The sequence below is a fragment of the Mesoplodon mirus genome, assembly GCF_964341445.2.
Source record: "Mesoplodon mirus genome assembly, chromosome: 13".
Classification (NCBI taxonomy): domain Eukaryota; kingdom Metazoa; phylum Chordata; class Mammalia; order Artiodactyla; family Ziphiidae; genus Mesoplodon; species Mesoplodon mirus.
In genome coordinates this window covers 2,275,649-2,286,237 of record NC_138989.1, presented here as the reverse complement: position 1 = coordinate 2,286,237, position 10,589 = coordinate 2,275,649, and the positions used below count along the sequence as shown (strand labels likewise).

The 10,589-nt window shown below is 44.4% G+C and overlaps 1 protein-coding gene across 1 annotated transcript in view; it reads right to left on the bottom strand.

Annotated features, from left to right (window-relative positions):
- Positions 1–259: 259 nt before the first annotated feature.
- RIMBP2 (RIMS binding protein 2) overlaps positions 260–10,589 on the bottom strand; it is a 109,136-nt gene continuing 98,806 nt past the window's right edge. Inside the window, exons 19-21 of the mRNA XM_082640018.1 lie at positions 9,760–9,831; positions 2,611–2,745; positions 260–492 (exon numbers count right to left, since the gene is read on the bottom strand). Coding sequence (XP_082496144.1) covers positions 304–492; positions 2,611–2,745; positions 9,760–9,831 — 396 coding nt within the window. The 3' untranslated portion in view covers positions 260–303. The remainder of the gene's footprint in view (positions 493–2,610; positions 2,746–9,759; positions 9,832–10,589) is intronic.

Sequence of the window (10,589 nt, the reverse complement as noted above, 5' to 3'; positions counted from 1 at the left end):
ACTGGGACCCCAGGTAGGGAGTGAGCTACAAAGAGCTACTGGCCGCCCTGCGTGCTCACGAGACAGCCCAGCTCCCGCCAGGGCCGGGGCAATAACAAGTGCGATGGGCACGGAGGCCGGGCGGGAGCACCAGCAGCTCTTTGTCCTGGCGCTGGGTTTAAAGTGGACGGTAGTGCAAAGAGCATTTCTCTACTGGTGTCAGGGGAGAAGACTGGTTTTTTAGGAAGTACTTGAGTCATGAAAGCCCTAGTTTGGAATTAAAGAAAATTACATAGATTTGGAAGTTGTCCGGAAGCACGTGAATCATTTCACTGCACCCAGCTTTTTCAGCAGTTTCTTGCCTTTGGAAAGCAGCCCCTTTTTCTTTCTCGAGGACATTTCCCTGCCTCTCCCAGGACTACCAGTACCCACAGATGACGTAGGTGACCCAGAATGGAGATGGGCTGTGGGAGATGGCACTCTCCTTGCTGTACCTGAACCCTCAGGAGGAACCTAGTAGGCACATTGGTACAGGTCATTGAGTGCGTGAGCGCCGGCAGCACCCTCCGCTCGCTGCGCGGCATCAGTGACGCCACGCTGCCCCACTTCCCACCAGGCAAGGTGAGGGCGGGTCGTTTCTTCTCTGAAGGGTTGAAGTATCCCGTGAGAGGCACACGGCCCCCCCACGGCATAGCTCAGAGAGGGGGTTTTCGGTTTCTTTGTCTTCGGGGGAGGGGGTGGCCATTGCTTTGGCAAAACAAAGCTGGGTAATCATTTACTTTGTAACTTAAGACCAGAAGCAGGAAGAAGGAGTCATTTTGAATTAGGCTGAGAGTAAGACTGGCCGAGTACCCATCAGTAATCTTAAAAGCAAAAGTTCTTAAAGGGAATTTCGTATTTGAAAACTACTTGGGCATATGAAATCCTGACATTGTTGAGTACATTCCTGGGTTAGTATACTATAGAAATACTGGAGATGGCACACCGGTTGAAAGAAAAAAAAAAAAACTAAAATGAACCTTAATTTCAATCAAAGAAAGCTTAAAGGCCCTTACTGTATGCTTTCATTATTTCCAAGGTATTAAAGATGCGTTTTTGTCAAAACAGAGCACATGGTAGGGTTTCCGTCCACTTGAGTGCTCCCTGGTGCTTCACAGGAGCAGAACTGTATTCTAACGCGGGCAAGACGACGTGGGCTCACCCACGTTTATGGTCGCATGCGTGCCTGCATTTATATAATATCACCTTTCCTCTCGCTCCCTTACCTCCCCGGAGCAAACCTCTTTCTAATAGGAGTATTCATTATTCATCAGGCAAATAGGAGCCCAGGGGCTTCAAGCTTCCTTGGATTTAAAATCAGGGTCTAATTCTAATGGAGAACACCTACTAAATCATCCCAAAGTACACCTGAAGATACCATCTATTCCATCTAATGCAATCATTTGAGCTGCATGTTTCATTAAACTTGGTATTGCATTGGTATACCAACAAAGCAGTCTTCCAACCAAACGCCTGTGTGTGTTCAGGACACTTGCTTGTGCTCTGAGGAGAAGCACCAGCTCTCCCGTAAGGTAGAGGGATGGTCACTTAAGAAAAAGCTGTCTGCCATTCCAGGCAGCATGGGGAGTGTTCAGAGCCAACTCTAGATCACCTCATGTTCACTACTTATCCGCTCGATCTTGAGTTGTGTTTTTTTTAGGTAAAATTTCCAGAGTAAACATTTATTAGGTTGTGCTTTTTCCAAGAGTGGCTAACAATGCAATATGCAGCTTTAATTATGAATAGACATTGGAACACTCTGTGTAAACAAACAATTAGCCTGTTAAGAAATATGTTCCCAATGTTGGCCTTCCAAATATTCTTAATGTAAATCGTAGGAAATGATTATCAAAGATGATTTATTTCACTACAAATTCAGTTGCTTTACAACTGAGACCAATAACACTTTAGGTCCAGTGAGTTTTTGAGACATATTTCTTCTTTTTTTTTTAGCCCCCCAGTGAAGCCTTAAGTCTACCGCATTGGTCCATTGCAGGTAGCTTAGGTTGCTATGTTTACAGGTATCTTCAGTTGCTCACTTACGTGAAGGCTACATTGCCTGATTAAGGGGTGAAATGCACACTCTTCTTCTGTTTCCAAGCAGATGAGCAAAGAAATAAAATATATATAAAAATATAATATATAAAAACTCGCAGTGATGAAATAAAATAAAAATGAGACACCAAACAAATGTAATCTGATAGTTATATATGGCTGAGAAGTTCTTTGACCTTTGTTCAGAAGATCTGTTAAAACCCTGACAGGGCAAATAACCATCATTGCCCACCGACTCTAAGGACCAGCCATCCCCTTTTCACTCTTAAACTGGACTGTGCGTCTGTGATGTAGGATGGGAAGTTCCTTTGTGAGCAAAGCAGATTGAATAGGTTGAAAGGGGCATTTTGGTGAAACAAGTAAACTTGATTTAGAATTAGGAATTTTTAGGCACAACCCCCATGGAAGGGCAGAGAAAAAATTCAGGGTGTATGCTTTTCGGCCTAAGACATAAAAAGAGCAATGCAAAGACTGCAGTAGACCATCATCTGTGGCAGAGTGGGACAGGGGTTAAAAATGCTGAACACACGTGCTTACCCTTTTCGTCTTCGAGCGTGTTGGCGTGTCCTGCGGGTAGTGGGACGGTGCGTCAGAAAGATAGACTTCTACATCATCAGGCACTTCTTCTAGGAAGTTGGAGGGTACGAGGCCTTTCTGCCCATTAAGCTCCCCCTAAAAACACAGGGATGAGAAGAACAATTGACTCTATTTTTCCAGAAACCCGCTTCTTGCTTGAGGTAAAGGAATACAGCTCAGAGTAGCGAGTTTATTCTGGCTCAAAAGTGGCAGACAGAACCGGGACTCCAGTGTTTCCAGATTCCCCTGATCACAAGAGCGGGCTCGGCCACGTGCTCGAAGTGCAGGGTCCCGGCGCCCACCCTGAGGTCTCGACCTGGCCTGTCTGGAGTGGAGCCAAGGACCTGTTTCGGCCAAGGGGCCTGGGTGGTTCTCAGGGTCGGGCACACTTAGCAACAGCCCCGGGGAGCACCTCACTTAGAGGTTCTCAGCCCTGACCGGTCGACCTCTGAGTCCCCCGGGAACTTGTACAAATACCACTGCTTGGGTGCCCTGAGAGAGGGGAGGAGGGGCGGGTGTCCCATGCGGGGGCAGGGTTGAGGGGGGCCGGCCGGTTCCCCCTGGTATCTTTCATCCTGTGCGTCGCTACAGCCTCGTTGTAAGAATTCACCCAAGAGCGGAAGGTGAAAGTATTGGCACCTCCTAGAGGTGACTGCTTCAGGTTGGTGTATATCCTTCCGGACCTTTCTATGCAGTCACATGTCCATGCATGGAACACAGTTCCAACTGCCCACTGAACGTCAGTCCCGAGCAGTTCACAGCCCACCACATCAACCCCCCCCCCAGTGCCAACTTGCCCCACAGAACCCAAAACCGAGCTCAGAACTGGCCCCAGACAACCTGGGAGTGTGTTTCTCTGCCCAGTAGGTGTAGGAGACGACAACTTGAAAGAGACAGCCTACAACATCAAAATTAAAAACTGTGCATCCAGAACACGATCAACAGAGTGAAAGAGAAACCTACACAATGGGAGAAGATACTTGCAAGTCATATATCTAGTAAGGGGTTATAAAGGATATATAAAGAACGTCTACAACTTAACAAAATAAACAACCCAATTAAAAAGTGGGCAAAGGACTTGAATAGATAATTTCTCAAAAAAAAAAAAAGACAGATGGCTAACGTAGCACATACAAGATGCTCAGCTTCACTACTCATTAGGGAAATGTAAATCGAACCCTCAAGATACCACCTCACACCCACTAGGATGGCTACTATACAAACATTTTAATGTTGGTGTAGATAGGGAGAAATTGGAACCCTTGTGCACGGTGGGTGGGACTGTAAAACGGTACAGCCACGATGGAGGAAACAGTATGGTGGTTCCTCAAAAAATTAAAAATAGAATTACCATATGATATGATCCAACAATTCCACTTCTGGGTATTTACCCAGAAGAACGGAAAGCATTTTGAAGAGAGAATTCTGTACCTATATTCATAGCAGCGTTCTTCACAGTAGCCAAAGGATGGAAGCAACCTAGCTGTGCATCAGCAGGTAAATGGATAAACAAAATGTGGTGCAGTGGAGTGTCGTTCAGCCTTAAGAAAGGAAGGATATTCTGGCCTATGCTACAACAGACACGAACCTTGAGGACGTCATGCTAAGTGAAGGGGCGTGAGCAGACACGTACACTGCGTGATTCCACTGACAAAGGTCCAGAGAGTAGCCAGGGGCTAGAGACAGAAAGAAGGGTGGGCGCCAGGGGCAGGGGACAGTGGGGACTTGGTGTTCGATGGGGACAGAGTGAAGTTTGCAAGACGGAAAGAGTTCTGGAGGTGGACGGTGGTGATGGTTGCACGGCAGTGAGTGTACTTGACGCTGTTGAACTTGCACTTATAAGGGATTAAGATGGTAAATTATGTGTATTTTCTCACAATTAAAAATTAAAATTAATTTTTTTAAAAGAGGCAGGTCCAGGTAACCCCCCATGTCTTCCTGTGTGGTAATCCCTCCTGAGCCGACAGCCACGTGCCCAGTCGGCCACCGGCTCCTTCTGCCTTGACCTTGAAGATCCCACCCTCCTGTTACCTGTGGCCGCTTCAACCCTTCTTCCTCAGGCTCCACTGTTAGCTTGTCTTTCTCCGTTGGTGTTACTTAGGCACTCTTTCTAGGACATCTTTGCTTTTTGCTGTACATGTCTCCCTGGTGATTTCTTCCACTCCAGCGCTTGCAGACAACATGTATACGCAAAGGCGCTGGAACTTCAGTCCAGACCTCTCAGGAGGTCCAACAGCCAGATTTTCCCTCCAGCACCAGAGGTAAGCACCAGACGCAGTAGTTGGCTCGTGTTGGGGGCTACATTCTATGAAAAGGCACAGCTTTACACACACGTCCCCATCAGCACCGTGTTCACATCTCAAGAAGCACCTGTGTGAACCAAGACCGACAGGGGCCTGCGTGTTCAGGCTCCCGGGCTGAGCCCTGCCCTGGGCTCCCTGATACAGCGGTGGAGGGAACTGCCTGCGCTCCTCATTGTTTTCTCTCTTCTCTTGAGCCTCCCAGCACGGTTCTGCTAAATCACACATCAAAAGTGCACACGACACGACTTCACTGTTGGCGTCCACCGCCACATACCCCTGCATAAGACATGGTCGCTAGAATCATGCGCCTGCCTGAGTCCCCCTCCACCATGGAGAGGCTCTGTAGCCTCAAGCTCAATAGTTCCTAAGCCGTGTTTTCCTCGCTACCGTGTCCTTATTTCTGTGTTCCCAAGGGCACCCATCGGCTGAGGCAGAATCTGCAGATCCTCCTGGAAGATGTCACAGCTACAGATCGGAGCCCTGCGTGGCCTCGAGCCTATCTTTGTCAGACTCCCCTGTCACCGTCGCAGTGCAGGCCCTTGCCCCTCACCTGGGCCGTTCCATCGCTCGCCGCCTGGCCTCTTAGGACTCCCACCTCCCTTAAACGGTCCACTTGCGAAGCCCTTGACCATAACTTTCTCTAAGAGAAAACTGGACATCTCCCCCACTTGCAGACCCTTCACAGTCTGATCTCTGCTCCTCTTCGAGCCTCATTTCTACCGCTTTTGTGTTTGAGGCCAGATATGAACCGTGTGAAGACCTTACATCCAAACAGAATTGGAGTCCGCTGGGCTGAGCGGCAGAAAACGTTACAGTCTATCCCGGCCTCTTTTTCTCCATGCCCAGTCAGCACAAGGCCCCATCACGCTTGTGTAGTTCTCCTCCTTTGCTTCCTTTAATACTTTAGAATGCTACTGTATGGCCTATTTCCTTCTGACCTATCAAAGTATATGATTTGAGAGTTTGGGTGTAGAAACACTGAGCAGTGCAAGCATCTGGCTAACACCGCGTAAGGGTTAAAGTATCGTGGGGTACTGGGAGTCTCAGATGAGTGGAGACAAAGCAGGGACTTCACTGGGGATGCTGTGAACTGTGGAGGGGAAGGCCCGGGTAGACAGCAGAGGCCCCTCTGTCTACACTCTGTTCATTATGGGATGTGGTGGGACGGAGGAGAGACTAGGAAGACATCACAGGACTAGGTCCCATAAAATAGCTGCAAGTGAGCTCTCCTGAGAGCTTTTAAGATTGCACATGATGTCAGACAATGCAAGTGTGGTGAAATTTAAGATTTTTGGTATTAAGTTAGGTATCTGCGGTTCTCATTTATCAAATAAGAAATAATAACTGCACTGGGCAGTCTACTCAGCAAATCTGACCAACAAAATAATATTAAAGCCATTTGGTGGAGAGAGAACTAAAACATGTACATAGCAATTTAGATCTGATTCCTACTGTCATATAAAATGTAGGTAGGCTATTCAAGAAAATAAAGTAGATAAAACAATGTAGGAATGGGAACATGCAGATCATATTAGAAAAATATGTTTAAATTACCAGAAAATACTATGCCCAGTTTTGTCTATATGTTTGAAAATCTAAATGAAAGGCATGGCTTTCTAAATATATATAAAGTATTAAAAATTGACTCAATAAGAAGATAATTATTTAAGCAAGTGAAAACTTTTGTACAACTGCATCCTAAAAAGACACTGAACCTAAAAGATTTTTAGGCAGGTTGTAATATTCATGTAATTGTAGGACCTAACTATGTCATTTAATCTGTTCGGAGCATGAAAAATATTGGAAGCTTACCAGTTCATTCATAATTCTAGCATAATCCTGATACCAAAAGCCACAAAAAAAGATACTCCAATAAATATAAATCCAAATAATTTCTGGAATATAAATATAACTTCTGAATAAAATGTTAGCAAATCAAATCCAGTGCTTTAAAAATAATTGTAAAAAAAATAGTTGTACACCATGGTCAATAATTTACTGACAAAAAAAATAAGTTCAGCAAATGAAAAACAGGATGCTTAACATAAAGACCATCTATCCTTATTGATAATCTAGCCTAACACATAACAGTGTAAAGATTAGTGATATTCCTACTATAATACAGACTGTCAGGGGTCCCCGGTCCCTGTCATTCAGAATTGTTTTCAATGATGCAATAAGACAATAAAAAGAGATGACTGATAAATACTGAAGAAAAGACAAAATGTCATGATTTGGGGAACCCGAGAGAACCAACTGATGACAATGGATATAAATGCATTCAGAAAAAAGGTTTGTAGGGGAACACACATGCACATAAATAGGCACACAGTGCATACATATGCATGCACATAAACATGCACACACACGGCACACACATGCATACGCCCACACGTGCACATAAATAGGCACATGATATATACACATACATGCACATAAACAGGCACACCGTACACACATGCACACATGCATACTCGTGCACATAAACACGTGCACATAAATAGGCACATGATATATACACATACATGCACATGCACATAAATAGGCACACCATGCACACATGCATACTCGTGCACATAAACACACATGCACATAAATGGGCACACAGTACATACACATGCATACAAATACACATGCGTGCAATGCAATATACACGTGCGCATACAATTCATGTACACATACGTGTACGCGCATATGCACACGTGTACGTTGCATGCATACACATACACAAACACAGTCATACATACATACACATATACACACTCACATTTCCAACATATTTTCTAAATAACCAGTAAAATATATACCAGAAAAAAATCATAATAGCAAGAACATAAGAATGAACTTTAAAAGATATATAAAAGGATGTGTAAGAAGAAATTCATGAACCTTCTGACAGATGAAAGCGAAAACTTAAAAAATGTCAGACACACCATGTGTCCAAATCAGAAGACAATATTATGTCAAGTTCCCCCCAGTTTAACCTAAAAACTAAACACACCCCTAAACAAAATACTATGGGTTTGTTGTAGGGCAGGCTCTTTACAAAAACGGTTCCTCCCAAATATGAAAATGAATTATAAAAATACAATAATTGAGATAGTGTCAAGTAGCATTGAAGTCCAGAAACACTCTAGGTAGGAATGCAGTTCACAGGAGAAAGACGGGAGCTTTAACCAGTGGAGAAAGGACGGATTATTTAATAAGTGGTGTGGGGACATTAGTTTCTCTAATTAGAAATCAAAAATAAAGTTAAACACTTGAGATTTAGATGTGAAAATGAAGCTATAAAAGTGAAGAACCAAAATAAGATAATTTCTATCAATCACCTTAAAGGACTTTTTAAGCATGACTCCCAAGGGCAGAAAAAATTGACTACAGACAAATTTAAAACTTCTGCTTCATAAAAGAAAAACAAAGCAACAAAACCACACACACAAAAAAGGAAAAGTCAAAAAGCAGATAATGACCTAGAAAAAGAACTATTTGCAACATACGGGACAAAGTATTGAGACAGGCTGGGACCTGGGACCTGGGATCCTTTGCTGCAGTGCTTGAACCTGGACAGATGTCATCTCCTCAAGCAACAAAATACAAAGAAACTATAAGGGACTAAAAATAACCGCGTGCACGCACAGTTGGGGCAAATTATGGACAGCAAGGTACAAAAAGACCAAAAACCCAACTGCCACTTCTGATGAGCTGGGAGCAAAAACAGGGTGTCAGGAGCAAAAGCGGGGCACCGCGCATGCCCCCTGTAATCAACACCACCAAAGGGGTGGGAAGACCACCTAAGCCATGCCTCCAGCCCGACCCCCAGCACACCCCTACCCTCACCCCATATAAGGAACCAGCTGGCACCCCCTCAGGGAGCAGGCAAGCAAGGGAACCTGATGCTTGTTTTCGCTCCCCCTGCAGCAGCAGGGGCCCCAGTAAAGCCTTGCCTGAATTTCTTGTCTGGCCTCTGATCAATATCTATTGATTAAGGAGGCCAAGAACCCTGGTCGGTAACAGTATGAATAGTCTCACTAAAAACTATACTCTTAAAACTCAGAAACTGTGCAGAAGAGAGAGCTTTGAAAGGCCACGTGTGCCTGAGTTTGTAAAATCCCTTTGACCCCAAGAGAAACCTGCCATATCAGTACTTGAGAGTTTCTCAGCTACTTTGATTATTTAGAAAAAGAAAAGAAAAAGGAGGAAGGTTGGACTCTGATGCAAGATGGTGACCCCACTCCCAAGGCAGGGGGCAGCGGTGGGTGTCTGGTCGGGCAGGAGCCGCTAAGATGACCACCTTCTCTTCCTTGGGGATTATCGGGAGAGCGGCTCCTCCAGGGGAAGGGGAATGAGAAGGAAGGAGGCTGGCACCGGGGTAGAGCCAGGACTGCCCCCCAGAGGCAGGGTCCACAGGGCTGCGAGAAGGAGGCCAGGGAGGAGGCTTTTAGTTAATTAATTATGCTTCCTTGTATTTCTTCCTTTTCCTATTTGAAAATGTATTTGTTACCTACGCAGTAAGTAATCCATAACATTAAACTGTTTGGTAAAGGTCTGGATGGAGGAAATTTTAAGTGTAAACATGTGAATACCCTTCCTTTGCTGACAGCTTGTATACATCGAAAATACCCCTATTAGAAAAGAAGGAACAGTGAAGATCACATGACTGCCGTCCTATAGTATATGCCCTCAGGGAGGAAGACAAGCAAATTAGCCAACCTGTCAGCAAGCCATACAAAGATCATACATAATTTCAGGGGAAAGAACAGACAAGCAAAATTATATATATATATATATATGATGCTTCAAAACTTACATAATAAAATCCATCTTCATCAATTTCACCAAAAACAGTAATAATATCTCCAGTGCAAAATGTAAGTTCAGCCTGTAGAGATAGAACATAAAGTTAATAGTGTTCTCCTGGAGAGAGAAGTTGCTTTTTTTAAAAAAAAAAAAAGTTCTTCATGATTTCTGGTATGATTTCTCTTTTATTCTTATCATTTTGGTATGAACCTATTCTTTCAGTCATATGAGGAGGAAAGGTATAAATCTGATGAATGCCTCTGTCCCTAGCCTCTTAGAAAGTAAGGACATGTCATGATGACTCCAGCCTACAAGAAAAGGGCTGCCGGGCTCTGATTCTCGGCCAGAATTCAAGGTCGTCCCCACGTTCTGCTGGTGGCACGTCTTTAGAACCAGTCAAATAGTCAACTTAAAAACCCTGTAGCCTCAAGGAGATGTTCTCTGCAGTGTAGGGACCATTGCACAAACAGCCTTTCACTGTGTAAAAAAAAAATCTGTAATTAAATGTCTATTTATTAAGTGTCTACTCTATGCCAGGCTCCAGGCTAGAGGTGGGTGCACAGAATCCAGTAGAGGATACCAGAAAAAATTGCATTTTTATCTCTAGATGTGAAAAGAGGGACTAAAGTTCATACCTAAGAGCCATCAGGCATCATACACACATCAAGCCTGTACAGAAATCTGAATATACCTGAGCTCTGAATCTGAGCCACGAGCTGCTCGCCCGTTAGGTGTAACAGAAATACCGAGGACCAGGGATTGGTACACATCTTGTCATCTAAGAAAGCAGTCCCACAGAGTGGAAACCTAATCTTTCATTTCTGAAGGCAAATCCTTTTC